Source organism: Copadichromis virginalis, linkage group LG5 (genome assembly GCF_057382275.1).
Source record: "Copadichromis virginalis isolate Kocher_CV1m ecotype Utaka linkage group LG5, C_Virginalis_male_GT1.1, whole genome shotgun sequence".
In the NCBI taxonomy this organism is placed as follows: domain Eukaryota; kingdom Metazoa; phylum Chordata; class Actinopteri; order Cichliformes; family Cichlidae; genus Copadichromis; species Copadichromis virginalis.
Window position 1 is genome coordinate 1,729,304 of NC_140622.1, and position 17,500 is coordinate 1,746,803.

At 42.0% G+C, this 17,500-nt stretch overlaps 1 protein-coding gene across 19 annotated transcripts in view; it reads right to left on the minus strand.

The window, feature by feature from the left end:
- The window catches only part of nfasca (neurofascin homolog (chicken) a), a 167,006-nt gene that overhangs the window by 38,553 nt on the left and 110,953 nt on the right, over positions 1-17,500 (minus strand). For 15 of the 19 annotated variants that reach the window (XR_014920340.1, XR_014920341.1, XM_085455542.1 and 12 more), the window contains 9 exons: positions 10,499-10,623; positions 8,062-8,106; positions 7,674-7,775; positions 7,131-7,328; positions 6,868-6,938; positions 4,034-4,256; positions 3,772-3,887; positions 3,116-3,326; positions 1,043-1,165 (listed from right to left, as the gene is read on the minus strand). Coding sequence is in view for 17 of the 19 variants with exons in the window: in XM_085455542.1 (XP_085311668.1) it covers positions 1,043-1,165; positions 3,116-3,326; positions 3,772-3,887; positions 4,034-4,256; positions 6,868-6,938; positions 7,131-7,328; positions 7,674-7,775; positions 8,062-8,106; positions 10,499-10,623 (1,214 nt within the window). In the remaining 2 variants the exon portion in view is untranslated. The remainder of the gene's footprint in view (positions 1-1,042; positions 1,166-3,115; positions 3,327-3,771; positions 3,888-4,033; positions 4,257-6,867; positions 6,939-7,130; positions 7,329-7,673; positions 7,776-8,061; positions 8,107-10,498; positions 10,624-17,500) is intronic. The other 4 variants (XM_085455543.1, XM_085455541.1, XM_085455539.1 and 1 more) reach the window with 1 other exon arrangement.

A 17,500-nucleotide genomic window follows, 5' to 3' on the forward strand; every position in this document is an offset into this window, starting at 1 on the left:
TCCACGCAAGATCTCATCCCGTGGGGTCAAAATGATCATGAGAACGGTGAGCAAAGATCGCAGAACCACACGGGGGGACCTGGTGAATGACCTGCAGAGAGCTGGGACCAAAGTAACAAAGGTCACCATCAGTAACACACTACAACGGCAGGGAATCAAATCCCGCAGTGCCAGACGTGTTCCACTGCTGAAGCCAGTGCATGTCCAGGCCCGTCTGAAGTTTGCCAGAGAGCACATGGATGATACAGCAGAGGATTGGGAGAATGTCATGTGGTCAGATGAAACCAAAGTAGAACTTTTTGGTATAAACTCAACTCGTCGTGTTTGGAGGAAGAAGAATACTGAGTTGCATCCCAAGAACACCATACCTACTGTGAAGCATGGGGGTGGAAACATCATGCTATGGGGCTGTTTTTCTGCCAAGGGGACAGGACGACTGATCCGTGTTAAGGACAGAATGAATGGGGCCATGTATCGTGAGATTTTGAGCCAAAACCTCCTTCCATCAGTGAGAACTTTGAAGATGAAACGAGGCTGGGTCTTCCAACATGACAATGATCCAAAACACACCGCCCGGGCAGCAAAGGAGTGGCTCCGTAAGAAGCATTTGAAAGTCCTGGAGTGGCCTAGCCAGTCACCCTTTTTTCCACATTCTGTCTCTCACAGTTGAAGTGTACCTCTGGTGCAAATTACTGACCTCTGTCATCATTTTAAGTGGGGGAACTTGCACAATCGGTGGCTGACTAAATACTTTTTTGCCCCACTGTATTCTGAATCATACCGAGTTTTCTAGCTTGACTCTAAATGGGCCCATCATTTACAAAATGGACAGGACAATGTATTGAACAAGATTTAAAACTCAAAACCTCCAACTCATTAGGAAAACGTTTACTAAGGTTTAAATGAAGTGATACACAGAGTGACGCTGAGGAGTCCACGCCTGCTGGCCTTTAGAAAAAATACAGCTTTAGGGAATGACAGAGTGACAACACAGCCATATTTTACATATTGCACATGAGTTTGACAAATAAGATGAGTTCACCTGTTTGGTACTTGAGCTGGTATCCAGTCAGGATGCCATTGGGCTCCAGAGGTTTCGCCCATTCCAAGTGGATCGTGTCCAAACTTCTGCGATTAATCTTGAAGAACCTTGGAGCGTCTGGAACTACAATCACAACAAAAGAGAAAAAACAGTGTGCAACATAGTAGCTACATGCAGTTTAGACACATGTTTGGACTGCACCAAGAAAAACTGCAGTGTGTGTTGTGTGTCTTAAAGCTTACATGCTTAGTCAGCATCATGGAACACAATGTTCAAGTTCTGACACAAGGTGAGTTCGTACCAGCTCAGTGTGCGTACTGGGCCATTGTAAGGTGTGCAACGTCGACAACTACTTTATTCCTTTCTGCTCCACCTGATGCTCCAGCCTACATCACATGCAATGGTGAAGTAGTTATTTGATCCAGTGCTGAATTTGTATGTTTGCTTACTTTCAAAGAAATGAAGTCTCTAATTTTGATGGTAGTTTCATTTTAATGTAGAGAGACGATCGACCATGTCACTGAGTGTAACAAGAATCTGATCCCCAACAATCCTGCCAGAATTCTGATTGCCTGTGTTCCCATGTGGCCAGATTACAAACCTGATTTACTCAATCAAAGAAATTCCTCATCTGAGCTTGTTATCTGTAAGAAGCACAGCTGTCCACAGAATGAATTTCTTTTATTCCAGCCTCTCCACCACAATGGGAAAGACCAAAAAGCTGTGCAAGGTTTTAGGCCTACACACGAGTGGAATGGGCTCCAAGACCATCAGTGAGAAGCTGTTGGTGTGACTGTTCGGAAAGAGAAGAAATATAAACTGACTATCAAATGAATCTGAATTTAAGGACAGATTGAACCACAATCACCAAGAACACCATTGGTACCACACTACACCGTAAAACAGGAGTGCCAAACATACGAGATCATTTACAGACTCGATGTGCAGTTCAGTATTGACAGTGACATCACATGAAGTGTATATAAAGTGTGTCTGAATGGCAGAGATGCAGACATGTGTGCATGTGGCACAGAGCCATGGCTCAGTGTCTGAGTGAGCTTGAAGCCGTTTATGATTCTGAACCACAAACAAGCTCAAACTTTGGACTGTTTTACTGATGAAAACCTCCATTATGGCCGTTCATACTCCTCACAGTCATTAAACAATGAACAGTTAACCTGTTGAACCCCAATGCCTCCAATACCAGGGATGAGAGGGAGAACATCTGGTTTAACAGGATGTACTGCCAGATTTGTTACTTAAATATAGACATGTGGTGTCCACAGACACGTCAACAATCTCAGCTAAAAGCTCACAGAACTATTTCAACAACCACCAAAGAGCTAAAACAGCAAACGATTAGAGAGCAGCTAAACAGATTCTGCAAAAAGATGTAAACACAAAGCGCGGATCTCCCTCGGGGACGTACATGGACTTTGCTGAAAGGAGACATCTCACAGTTTCCGAGCTTCAGGTTTTGTAAGTCTGCGACCAAAATTCTTCACAAAGGTAAGACAAGCTGATTTTGTCTTCCCTTTGCTGTCTTGCTTCCACCATGATAAAATTGGACTTCCTGCACAGCTCTGTCTCGTGGTGTTCCTTGAGAGCAGTTTCCCATCATAAATCTCTATTTTCTGCCTTATTTGTTTCTTATTACACACTTATTACCACTCTCGTTTCTGACAGTGCTGTCAGACACTGTCTTGTTTTTCTCCCAAGAAAGCCAAATTTCTGCTATTCAATACTGAACAGCAGAACATGAACTGAACTTCAACCCATTGTGGCATTAATGGGTTTTCTTGGAACACCCACCAGGTCCCCTTGCTCAAGAAGACACATGTACGAGCCTGTCTGGAGTTAACCAGTGAACATCTAAAAGAACGCCAAGCTATAGTCAAACACAGTGGTGTTTTTCTGGGTACACTGAGGGGCCAATAGATGGGACCATGTACCGTCAGATCTTAGACTGTTCATTTATTTGAAAGATGACCTTACAAATTCAGCACACGATCAAAGAATTATTTCCCCCTGTATAAACCTGTTATTTTTAGGGTGGGTGCACAGCATCCTCACCTCCTTCTTTGGTGGTAAATGCCACAGTGTTGCTGGGTTGACTCTCAAAGCGATTGTTGGCCACAACCATGAACATCTTGTAGTTCGAGTAGGGCGCCAGGTCGCTGAGCATGCCAGATGGTTTGGCCGTAGTGCTATAGAAACCTTTGACCTTCTTCTCCTTACTGACCACCAGACCTGGAACCTGGCTAGACTCACGCCAGTAGTATAACTGGGAAGCAGAATGGGAAGAAAGGTGTTAATAGGCGAGACGTACAGGAGATGGGAGGACATTACACAAGAGAAATTATCCAAAATTGATCATGAAAGATAATTGGAAATTATGTAACGGAATAACAGGAGCGGGACCACGCCTCCAAACACGCTCCCTCCGGTTCTCATCTATATAGGTTCTCCCAGTTCTGCAAGCCGTCGTTCTCGTTTACGTGCCCCACCCTCCCTTCTTTAACTTCTTCACTTCTAATTAGTCCATGGGGATCTGCCAGGCTGCCATCGCCAGTCCCCTTCGAGGCCTTCCCCAATCGCAGTTCAATTCGTGACCATGCATCACCTTTACCTACTAAAACTCTGTCAAACCTAAAATGAGGATGTGAAATGATGCGTAATGTACCAACTCTGCAGTTTGTTCTCATTAGAAAAACCAAAGGCAGTCTTACTCTATACTCCTTGAACTCTCCCTGGACAGAGTTCAGGTCCACAGGGTTCCAGTGGATGATAACTTTGGTGCTGTCAACCTTTGATACCCGCAGGTCAGTGGGAGCATCAGTGGGCTCTGAACACATCCAAGTGGACACAATATGTGTGAACAGTCAGCAGTATTTTCAAAACAAATTGTCAGTTTGGTTTTCACTTTTCCTCAGCCTCCACATGGGTTGCTCTCATAAATGAAAAGCTGCTTCGTAGTCAGGATTTACTTACTGTCTTCTCCAGAGTATCCAATGACCAGGTTAGACTCTGGTCCTGCTCCAAACTCATTCCTGGCCTGGATTTTGAGCTCATAAGGCACATAGATTTCTGTATTGTGGACCACATGGTTAGTCCCCACTGTGGTCAGGTTATTCCACTCCTCTTCAGCGTCTTTTCGTCTCCACCACACAATGTAGTGCAGGTTTGGACCATTTCTTTCCAGATCAAGGAGAGGCTAGAAAAGTCAACAGAGAGATGCGCCTGAATTTACACATATTGGCAGGACAAACGATGAGTTATACTTATCAAATTACATGTTATAACTGTTTGGTGGTTATATACATTTACTTAGACATTGGAAGTTTTGCATCTAACCTTACTGTACAAGGGGATAAATTCTGATTGGACACTTCCAAGCTTATTCCACAACATGTCGTGTTTATTTGTGAACATGTTGATACATTTCATCATATTTCTGTGCATTATTTTTGATTTATTTATCATCTTGTTTTTGGTCAACAAAAAGGAACGCTGTTAGATGAAGCAACATTTTATGGGGAACGTTTTATCTTGATGCAAGGAAATGTGAGAAAGTTGTGCAGATTCACTCTGAAACTGTGAAACATCCATGCAAATGCATTAAATAAGGCAAAAAGACAGAGTCTGAACCAGTGTTGAGTTTGTTGGCTAATAATTTTTGTTAATAAAAAGAAGATGAAAATTATGATGAAATGTTTTGACACTTTTGTTGACCAATAAAAATCAGATGACAGGAGAGATTAGACCCAATCAGAATTAATCAGCTTGTGTAGCGAGCGGGACGACTTTTGATCTCCTTGGGCAGAAAAATTGATCTCACAAGCTGAGAGAAGATGTGAAGGAAATCACAACATTTTGTAAACTATACAGTACCCCGGCAAAAACATGACAAACTTTTAGTTAACTGAATTCACTTCAGATTAAGTCGACGACAATCTTATAATATTTAGTCACCTAAAACAAGTTAGATGCCTAATTATGACTTAAACTAAAAAGACTGAAGCTAAATCCAAATTTGCTGACAGAATTAAGACGGGTACTGTTCTACTCTCTCAGGCAAGCTTTCTTTAGCTCTTCAGGCTTCTTGACGGACACTGCAAAGCTCTTCTTTGGATGTTAGCGCCCTTTAGTTTGATTCTCTGATCCCATACAATTTCAATAATGTTGAGGTCCAGGTTCTGGTAAGGCAAGGCAAGGCAAGGCAAATTTATTTGTATAGCACAATTCAACAACAAGGTGATTCAAAGTGCTTTACAGAGACATTAGAAACAAAAACAAATAAAAAGCATGATTTAAAATTGATTAAAACAAGCAAACAAACAAACTAACTAAACACACACATTTCACACCTGTTCGCGCGATCTGAACCCTTATCGTAAGGGGAGCTACCAGTCCTTCTGTGGACGAGCTACTTTCTATTTTAAATTCCCTGAATTTAAAATACTCTCTAGACCCAGTCTAGACCCAGTTGGGGAGCTACCCAGAGCTCTAAACCCACTTAACAAACAAACAAAACAAACAAAACAGTATATAAAATCAAAACAGATAAAATCAGAACAGTAGATAAAATCAGTAGTTAAATGTAAGTTTTGAAATTTAAGCTTAAAGTGTGGATTTGGTGTTTTATTCAAATGCAGCTGAGAACAGGTGAGTCTTCAACCTGGATTTAAATAAACTGAGTGTTTCAGCTGATCTGAGGCTTTCTGGGAGTTTGTTCCAGATATAAGGAGCATAAAAGCTGAATGCAGCTTCTCCGTGTCTGGTTCTGACTCTGGGAACTGATAAAAGACCGGATCCAGATGACCTGAGGGATCTGGAAGGTTCATACTGGGTCAGGAGGTCACTGATGTATTTTGGTCCTAAACCATTCAGAGCTTTATAGGCCAGCATCAGAACTTTAAAGTCTATCCTCTGACGGACAGGCAGCCAGTGTAAGGACCTCAGAGCTGGACTGATGTGGTCCACTTTTTTGGTCTTAGTGAGGACTCGAGCAGCAGAGTTCTGAATGAGCTGTAGTTGTCTGACTGATTTTTTAGGTAGACCTGTAAAGATGCTGTTACAGTAATCAAGCCTACTAAAGATGAATGCATGGACTAGTTGGTAAGGCACATGCATGACTGAAGGTGATCCACTGTGGATCTCTCTCTATCCAGGTCCACACATTGGCTGTAAATGGTTCTTATATAGTGCTTTTCTGCTCCGCCTGAGCATTCAAAGTTCCCTGTGTTTAGTATCACTGTTGTACTGAAAAGTTGAGCTCTTACACTGAGACCATTCTAATGAGGCTTATGCAAATCCTAGATTGATCAACATAAGGTCCATCTGTTTGGTCCTGTGTCAGCGCAACACTACATTTTTTCCAATCGTGTTTCTGTTGTAAATAGTGTTTTGGGCCTGCTGCTTTTACTCTTTTGTCCACTTTTGTGAAATAGACACACTGCACATCACGCCAAGATGTGCCACGTTTTCAGCTAATATCAACTTGTTGAAGCAAAAATACTGTTTTATGTCTGGCATACTGTTATCTTCGGCATTTTTCACTCTGCTAGTAACAAAATGCATAAAGATCCTATTTAACACTGCGGGGAACATGTGCCACCACACAAAACAGTCCTAGCTGCACCTTTGCACACAGGACTTTGTGCTTTCAGCTGACAGTGCTAACCATCAGCCTAAAACGTTTGTCATGGTCACCTGATTACACATCTGCATTCAGGTGACCCTCAGTTTCATTATACTGTTAACATGTTCTCAGTGCAGACTACACTGTCTCACTGATTCATTCCCCATACGAGACGTCATCTTACCTCCCAGGTGATCTCCATATTGTCCTTTCTGGACCCCCAACCCCGTAGGCCTTTGGGAATGGCATCTGGTGCTTGTTTCAACATAACAGAGCGCACTGACATTAACCAGAGTCAGCAAAGCTTCACACTTATTCAACTGCAACTGTAAACCTTTAGTGAACATACGTTTCCAAAACATTGTAGCTAATTTGAGTACATGTAAACTAATAAGACTGACCAATTGAAACATCAGAGGTCAGATGATTGCATGCGATGCTCCTTACCAGCTCCAGTGGTCTTGTACCGGGGCGAGGGGCGGCTGGGATCACTCTGACCTACTGAGTTGATGGCGATGACCCTGAACTGGTAGTTGACAAAGGGAGCGAGCTGCAGGATGACAGAGTTGAGGTCTCCAGGGTAAGATGACAAGTTCTGCCACCTACCCGGCTCCCAGCGGTCCTCTTCAAACTGGACCAAGAACTCTGAGGAGAGACAGAACTAATGAAAAAACCAAGACAGTAAAACCTGCTGCAGGTCTGTGAGTCCATGTGTTCTGGAAGCACGCCATGTCCCATCCATTTGTCCACTTCAGCTTGTTCAAAGATCCAGTATACATTTTACAACCTTTCAGTATCCACATGGATTATAATTTACCCAAATCCTTCAGTAATAGGATTTTGAGTTTAGCATCCATTCAGAATCAAGTCTCAACTGTGGTGACCTGAAACTAACTAGGCTACTTTTGCTTACACAGTCTCCCCAACAGGATCAGTTTCAAAAAAATAACACAATCCTGTCAGGATCCAGGTTGATGTGGGCCTACTTACCTGTGATGGGGCTCCTGTGCTCTTTTCCAGGGATCCAGGTGAGGCGAACGCTGCGTGCTGCTGGGTCTGACAAATCCAGATCCATGGGGGGGTCTGGACGGGCTGAAGAAAGACAAGACATGGCTTTGCTTGTGTCAGACACACAGAAACATGCATGCATTTGTAGACATGTTGAAGAACCTTTTTTCATCTAAAACAAATGACTCATTGGGAGCAGTGCAGAGAGTCTCCTCTCAGCATGGACACATAACACTGTCATCATAAAGGGTTCATACAAACAGTAAGACAAAGAGACACTAGTTTAAAAACAACAAGCACATAACAAATTAAAAACAGGACAGAGACAAACAGTAGATAACATAAAACTTCCAACTGAGCTGTGTGTTACCTGGAAGCAAGGCACTAGAGACTGAGGGGTTGAGAGTGGCCACCTCTGTGGGACAGGGTCAGGGAGCAGGAAGTGGGTACAAAGGTTAGAGTCTGCAGGTTAGTCTACAAGCCAATCAACAGCAAGGGATTAAGAATGCATTTAGCACACATAGTAATAAGGTAAGTTACACAGTTGTAGACAATCACATAATCACTGGTTTTACAAATAAAAATGCTCACACTGGTGACGACATGTGGATTAAAGAGTGCCTGCTATTATTTAAATACACACACGCACGCGCACACACACACAGATAAAGGTAAACACTCGTTGAGGCTGAGGTAAAGTAGCAGACTGTCCTGTGGCACCATGGCTACACTCATGAACGCTGCCCCCTACAGGCCGAGCAGGAGAGGTGCCCTCAGCTCACAGCTACAGTCTGTGATAGTGTGGCATTTGAAAGCAGTTGGTGTTCTTTGCTCACGAACACTTGAAGCGTGTTGTTGAAAGATGACATGTTTGATGATGGACTAAATATAGACTCTGAATAATAAATGGGTGCAGTCTGTCTGTGTTGTGTTTTCAGGAACACGATGCTGTTCTCCAACCAGTCCCAAAGACTCAATCAGTCTGTGTAGGAGCATGCCACTGGAAGCACTGCTGTACTTCTTTCAGTGTCTCACACACTACTGCTGAACTACAAAATGCTGTATGACTCTCACATCACAGTGATTTGTTTCGTTTTTACACATTCACTGTAAATATCTGCTTCGTACGTACAATGACTGTTTTCAGCTAATACACAGCACCGTGCATAAAACTGAAGCCTTGAAATGTGCTGAAGCTCTTTGTCACATCCTGACACCATCAAAGTGCAGGCTGACTAGTTTCATTCAAGCATCAGAGCCATCACAATGATCTGAAGCAACATGAACATGAAAGTCTAAAGTAACAGAAGGTCTTTCACCAAATGCAGTTTAGGGATGGGTATCGAAAACCGGTTCTTGTTGAGAACCGGTTCCCACTGTTTCAATTCCTTGGAATCGTTTGCCACTTTTAAAAACGATTCCCTTATCGATTCCAGTCGCCCCGAATGACATCATCACGTTGAGTAGCGTCTTTTACCCAGTAGGAAACACGGCGCCTGAGCGGCACAGACGCTCAAAAGTTTGGTTACACTTTATGAGAAAGGATGACAACAGGGCAACGTGCAATACTTGCAAAGTAGAGATTTCATCAAAGGGAGGAAACACTACGAATATGCAAAAGCATTTGCTCACAAAACACGCGATTGCTTTCAACGAATGTCGTGTTTTTGATCCGCCCCGGACTAGCGAAGCTCAACCCAGCAGCAGCGGTAGCGTTTCCACATCCTCTCCCGTTAATACTGCAGGTAACTAATCAATTAGCATTGCATATTATGTTAGCGCGATTTACCTTATTACAAAACCTGCTATTACTGTGCGTTGCATTTAGATAACCATGATGAGACAGACAGATGCTGGCAGTTCTCACTGCAGTCTACCGGTAGCGTCTCCTTTCAGGCCAGGATAGACGAACGTCACCGAGCAGGGACTCAGTTTGTGGTCAAAGGCTTGCACCCATTTGCCACAGCACATGCCCCCGATTTCACTTTGGTAAGTGAATGTGTTTAATTGTAGGCAGGACATTACTGTATATTCTTGTGTAATTGCTACAGAATAATTTATGTTAAACTTTGTTATTGCTACAGGAGAATATTTATTTTATTATTTTACATTTACATTTTTTTTCCTGGGGACCCTGTGACACCCCATTGAAGAGCCGTAGGCTGTGGATCTCTTGAGATCTCACTGTTGGGTTTGTAAGGCCATGTTACTCCTAAATTTCTATCTTGTTCAAAGAGAAGATATAAAACACAGTTCTAAGCTAATCGACTTTAGTGTTCTCCTTTTTTAAAAAAAAGAATCGATAAGAGAATCGATAAAGAATCGAATCGTTAAACAGAATCGAAAATGGAATCGGAATCGTTAAAATCTTATCAATACCCATCCCTAGTGCAGTTACATGTGCAGTATGTATGCACACGTCTTCAGCAGCTGAAACCAGTGCTTTACATGTTTTAGCCATCCATCCATCCATTCGCTTCCGCTTGTCCTTTTCAGGGTCGCGGGGGGGCGCTGGAGCCTATCCCAGCTGTCATAGGGCGAGAGGCGGGGTACACCCTGGACAGGTCGCCAGTCTGTCGCAGGGCCAACACACGTTTTAGCCATGTCTGCCTAAATCCACAGCGTGTTCACAGGGGGCCATTGATTGTTGGGTTTCCTCTGTATGTATCATTGTAGGTCTGCCTTACTACATAAAGGTGACTGTTGTTGGTAAGTGTAAATGTAAGAGAAAATGACATATTTTAAGAGTACACTCAGAGTAATGAACTAATGAAACAACACAATGTCCAGTCTGTATGTGAGTGTACCTAACACAGTGAGGCGAGCAGAGGCTGAGAGCTGGTCTATGTCAGATTTAGCAGTGCAGGTGTACGTCCCCTCGTCACCCTCGTTCACATTGGGGATGGACAGAGACTCATCATCCTTCTTCAACCTAGGAGACAGATACAGAAAGGACTGTCATACGTGTAGTAACAGCACTGGAGCTAGTCTTTATTCATATTCATACAAAAACCAAAGAAACTCATTCCTGGAAGAAGAGTGTTCAGATTTCTGTTCATATGAACTGCCTGTATGCTGACAGGCATCAGAGTAGCCAGCATACAAACCATTTGGGTCCATGCATTTACTTTTGTGGGTTTACGTTTAAAAACAGTCCCAGTACAATCCATTGAACATTGTTGGATTTTAAATCAGATAATCCAGATGTGACTGAAGACTTTCAGCTTCGATTCAAAGGGTTTGACAAAAGTGCTGCATCAGCAGTTTCGGATATACAGGCTTTTTAAACAGTCTCATTTTCAGAGACTCAACACTAGTTGGAGTGTCAGGGAGCTTCATGGCCAGGCGAAGCTTCTTTATTCCAAGTGAAGTCAGGTGTTGGACTTTAATTGGGTAGCAAAGAAACGTGGATACAAGTGAAGAGAGCTACTATTAGGCTGGAAAAAAATCATGTCAGACAAACAGGAAGTAGTTTAGATCATGTGACATATTCTTTCAAACAAAAAAGGATGCTCTGGCCAGCTCAGCAATACCAAAAGACTGCAGAAGACAACTTAAGCCGATCATTTCAGCCTTTTCACAACATCTAGCCAAATCCTGAACAGAAGGAGACAGGCCTGAATCATCAGCCGAAAACTAGGCAAGGCAAGTTTATTTGTACAGCACAATTCAACAACAAGGTGGTTCAAAGTGCTTTACAGAGACATTAGAAACAAAAACAAATAAAAAGCATGATTTAAAATTTATTAAAACAAGCAAACTAACTAACTAACTAATTAACAAACAAACAAACAAACAAACAAAACAGATAAAATCAGTAGTTAAATGTAAGTTTTGAAATTTAAGCTTAAAGTGTGGATTTGGTGTTTTATTCAAATGCAGCTGAGAACAGGTGAGTCTTCAACCTGGATTTAAATAAACTGAGTGTTTCAGCTGATCTGAGGCTTTCTGGGAGTTTGTTCCAGATATAAGGAGCATAAAAGCTGAATGCAGCTTCTCCGTGTCTGGTTCTGACTCTGGGAACTGATAAAAGACCGGATCCAGATGACCTGAGGGATCTGGATGGTTCATACTGGGTCAGGAGGTCACTGATGTATTTTGGTCCTAAACCATTCAGAGCTTTATAGGCCAGCATCAGAACTTTAAAGTCTATCCTCTGACGGACAGGCAGCCAGTGTAAGGACCTCAGAGCTGGACTGATGTGGTCCACGTTTTTGGTCTTAGTGAGGACTCGAGCAGCAGAGTTCTGAATGAGCTGTAGTTGTCTGACTGATTTTTTAGGTAGACCTGTAAAGATGCTGTTACAGTAATCAAGCCTACTAAAGATGAATGCATGGACTAGTTTTTCCAGGTCCTGTTGAGACATCAGATCTTTTATCCTTGAAATATTCTTGAGGTGATAGTAAGCTGACTTTGTTATTGTCTTAATGTGTTTTTCTAAGTTTAGGTCTGCATCCATCACTACACCCAAATTTCTCGCCTGGTTTGTGGTTTTTAGATGTATAGATTGAAGTTCTCTGGTGACCTGTAATCGTTTTTCTTTGGCGCCAAAGACTATTACCTCAGTTTTGTTTTTGTTTAGCTGGAGAAAATTGTGGCACAACCAGTCATTGATTTCCTCAATGCATTTACCAAGAGCCTGTACAGGGCCTCGGTCTCCTGGTGACATTGTGATATATATTTGTGTGTCATCTGCATAGCTGTGATAGTTTATTTTGTTGTTCTTTATAATCTGTGCCAGTGGGAGCATGTAGATGTTAAACAGAAGGGGTCCCAAGATGGAACCTTGGGGAACTCCACATGTGATACTTGTCTGCTCAGATGTGAAGTTACCTATTGATACAAAGTATTTCCTGTTTTCTACGTATGTTTTGAACCAGTTTAGTACAGTTCCTGAAAGACCTGTCCAGTTCTCCAGTCGTTTGAGTAATATGTTGTGGTCAACTGTATCAAATGCTGCACTGAGATCCAGTAAAACTAAGACTGACATTTTTCCACTGTCTGTATTCAGACATATGTCATTAAACACTTTGGTCAGAGCGGTTTCAGTGCTGTGGTTCTGTCTAAAACCTGACTGGAAGGCATCGTAGCAATTATTCTGTTTTAAGAAGTAACTGAGCTGTTGAGAAACTGCTTTTTCAATGATCTTACTTAAAAACGGGAGATTTGAGATCGGCCTGTAGTTGTTCATTTGTGTCTTGTCAAGATTGCAACTGCTGTCTCCAGGTAGAAACAGCAGTGATACACCTGCTGCTGTCAGACCTGCAGGTATCAGGCTGTGATGTTCTCCTTTATAATGGACAGAAATATTTGGAGTGGCACAAATAATTTGTGGCATCTTCTTGAAGAACAGCTGATTGTTCTGTAAACAGTTTGAAATGGCTGTAAATAACTTTGTTTGCAAAACTTGTGCATATGATTTTAAAATTGACAATTTATATTTGCATTGAAAGTTATGAAATATGATTCATTAAACATGTTTGTGGTTGTTACGGTGAAAATATCACCTTTTCTACGGATTTTATGGTTTTTATCTGACTTTAACTTAAAGAATGTTAGCTACCGCTCGTCTGCAGCTTTATTTGAATGGAAAACTTCCACAACAGGCAAAAAAAAGCTTTTTGCTAAAAAAAAGATTCAGAGCAGAAGTTTTTTGCACTGCATTTTAAAATGAAAACATATTGCATTTATTTACAATTAAAGACACAGAGCAGAAAGTGTGTTACTGTTTTACATCCACAGACACACAAGAAAAGAAGCAGGCAACATGAGGTCAAGTTATGGCAATTTTATTTGTGTGTTTCAGTACATGTATTTAGATTAGAGTTTTAAAAAACAAACAAACGTCCCAAGAAGAAGGATGGGGAGAAAGAAAGGTGGAGAGAGGAGGAAGAAACTATTGATGTCCTCAAACTGGATGCTGCTGGGTCAGTTCTTCCTCAGCAGTCTGCTCCAGAATCCCCTCCTGTCCTCGGCTTGCTTTGCTTTTGCCTTCAGTTCTTTTAAGGTTTTGTTGAGCTGCTCCTCGGCATCTTTAAATGTTTCTTTCAGCTGCTGTTCGGCCAGTTTCCCTTTGTGTTTGAGGAGCTCTTTAGCTTCCTTTTTGTGCTTTCGTATTTCTTTAAGTGCGTCTTTGCAGTCTTTCTTGGTCACCGCAGAGCCGCTCATTTCTTTCTTGAATGCCTTCACCTCAATTTTCTCTTCTGCAAGTTCTTCTTGCACTTTCATCAGTTCCTTCTTCATGTTTTCAGTGTGACTCTTTGTATCTTCCATTTCTTTCTTTGCTTCCTGTGTTTTAATTTTCTCTTCCTCCAACACTTTTTGAGCTTCCAACAATTCTTTCTTCATATTTTCAATCTCATTTTCTGCCTCGTGTTTACGTTTTTTCTCCTCTTCAAGTTGTTGCTTCACATGCAGTAATTCCTTCCTTAGTGTTTCAGCTTCAGCCGTTACATTTGCAGCTTCTTGTGTTGCCAACTGCATTTTCCTTTTGCCCTCTTCAAAAGCTTCCTGCACCTCCTGTAATTCCTGCAGCACATTTCCTGCCTCCTTCTTTGCAGTTTGATATTTCTTTTTGGCTTCTTGTGCTGTGCTTTTCTCTTCCTCCAATGCTTTTTGAGCTTCCAACAGTTCTTTCTTCATCTTTTCATTCTGGTTTTCTGCCTGTTGTTTTCCCATTTTCTCTCCTTTAAGTCTGAGACCCACATGCAGTAATTCCTGCAATACTACTTCAGTTTCAAACTGTGAATTTTTAGCTTCTCCTCTTGATTTTTCTGCCTCTTCTTTTAATTTGACACTTTCAGCCTGTATCATTTGAAGTTCTTCTTGCAGGTTAATCAGCTGTACTGAATTGTGAGGTGAAGCACTCGCCGATCCTCTTCTCGTTCTCCCCTGATTCATTTTGGCCTTTTAAACAAAGGAGCCAACGTTTTGTAGAGGAGTGAAGTGAAGTTTTCGATGTTTCTTCGTCAGCTGTCGTTTGTCCTGCACAGAGATGCTGCTGTAGATGTGTCTCTAGCTGTGTCTGGATACAATGAAACATGCTGGAACTAAGTGCTTGTGTTGCACAGTTCTACTGAACATTCCATTTCATGCATGCTCCGCCCACATGGTCAGGAATGTCAGGTGCTGCATGACCAAATGCTGCTCCCGTTGCCTAGCAATAACAGCTGTTTACTTTTGGGGTCTGGTTCATTATTTAATAAAGAAAACATGTCCAAGTATTGGGTGCTGAGGCTCAGCGCATATTCTAGCCTGCTGTGTGGGTGGGCAGCTAGAAATCACTGGTGGGCAACATGAGTGAGGAGAAAACTGGAGCAGCCAAGCAGGGAGCTGCAGGTTGCTGGTTTGAGTCTCTGTTCAGATGCTGGTGTCTCCTCTCTCTGAGATGTCTGCAAACAGTCCCAGATAAAACAATAAGGATAATAAACAAACACGTGACTAAAATAACAATTATGACTCTGATGTGTTTCATGTGTAGCAGGATGGCCTCTATACAGCAGTCGCTGCAAGCATCCACATCGCCACACTCACTTTTCTTTAAGCAGGCGTGCTGGGCTCCTCCTAAGGAAAGTTTGAAACTTCATTTCCTTCATGCTGGTGAACTTTTTACCAAATATTTTCATCAAAGCTTCTCCATCACTGACAGGGATTGTTTGGATCTTCACACTCATCTCCACCAACCCTAAAAAATGAGTCTCACTTTGCTCATATAATGCCAGGAGTGTCTCCATATTCCACAAAAGTCTGTGCAAACATGTAACAGTATCCCATATTCATAGAAATATTATTGATATTATAACAAAAGCTGTCACCAACACAATTGTCCCAAGTGCTTTTTTATTAGTTATTGCAAATGCTTGATTGCAGTTCTTTCTAGATGACAAAACCACTTATTAGGTTTAGAAGGAAATGACTTTTTCTACATGAGGTAAAGTTGGAGCTGTTTCCCCAAACTAAATGAAATCATCATTTAAAAAACTACAATCTGTATTTACTCTGAACATCTGTGTTAACATTTGGAAACATGTAAGTGTAACAAACATGTTAAAACATAAGAAATCAGGAAGGGGCATGTACAGGAATTTCTTTTACTTATGTATTAATCACATTATTTTATTGTATGATACCTTGGTGCCACTGGATTTTAACATGTCTCACACTCATACAGTAAGACAAATGGCGGTGGTGTAGTAAGGAAGTTGGGGGAAGCAGACAGCTCCACAGGAAGAGTCTTTTGTGACTTCGAGGACTCTGGGAGGCAGCAAGGGAGTGTGAACCTTAAGGTGTGAAACAGCTGTGTACTGCCTTTTGTTCCTGGAGAAGGTATTTCACTGAGAGCCATGCTGGGCTCAGACTCTGCTGACCGTCTGTCCCGCGGTCATGCAGGGACTTCATCAAGCTTGGTTGTCTGTTCTTTGTGTGTTTGATTAATACAGTTTGTCAAAATGAAAACATGACTGTAGATTCAGACACGTGAGGCTGTGCTGATGAGACCAAACAAGGCAAATAAACAGTTTTAAAGGTGAACTGTGGGCAACGGCCAATTCTACCCTGGAGCCCAGAGGGTTACACGTTATTTTTTAAAGTAACGCAATAGTTACTTAATTACTAGTAATTAATTACTTTTAGAATCTTGTAACTCAGTTACTAACTCAGTTACTTTTTTGAAGAAGTAACTAGTAACTATAATTAATTACTTTTTCAAAGTAACAACGCTGCTGATGACACCACCATTATCGGTCTGATCCAGAATGACGATGCGTCTGAGCGGAGGTGGATCAGCTGGTCCACTGGTACAGACTGTGGAGAAACTACCGGATGCTCCGCCCTCTCGCCATCCTCAACAACAGTCTGTATGTGAGGACCACTTCACATCACAAAAAGGTGGATCCTAAGGAATCTGAAGTGATCCACCATGTGCAGAACAAGGCCCAGATGAGGTTCTTCCTGTGGCAGCTGTGAAAGTTCCACAGGAGCTGCTGCCATCACCCGCTCTGTGTTGTGCACATGGATGAGTGTCTCAGCTACGTCACTCTGATAAACACTCTGAAGTAACCATCGATATATCATTAGCACACTGCACAATTATAGTTATTTTATTTATATAAGTTGCAAGAAAAATAACTACTCAAGTACAGTAACAAAGTATTTGTACTTCATTACCTCCCACCTCTGAGTATAGCCAGCTGCTCCTCAGGAGAAATGAGTGGCAGCTCAGTCAGCTTATTTTAAACCATTTCCCAAGTCCATGTACTTCTGTTAGTCTATAAACCATCATCATATATAACGTGTTGGCCTGCTTAGCAACAGTTGTGTTTCTCAGCCATGTCTTAAACTCGTCGCACCTTCTGCAGCTACACACTCAGCCTCGCTCCAGCTGACAGTGAAGGCTGTTTGGAACAAACCCGCTGACTCAGGGACCCGAACCTTTACCCTTCACTACAAATGCTTTATACATAGCTACTGGGGAAGAAACAGTGGGTAGGTTGGAGTGATATGGGTGGGGGCACTCCCCAACGTCCCAGTACAGCATTTGTAATTTAATGGACCCATCGAAACCACTAGAAAGAGACTCTGATCCTTTATTGACACACGCTGTAGAGATGAAGGGGTTAAAGGATTCACCTTCCCTTTGGCTCATTCAAACTGACTCAATTGTTGCCAAGGCAACACTTTTGGTTGTTTGAAGGCAATTGGTCTGCTCATTTTCTAAATGTGCCACTAATTAACCATGGATGTTGTGATGTTTACGGAACTTTTATTTTGAAAGGTCGAATGTAAGGCGGAAGGGGGTTATAAAAAAAGGA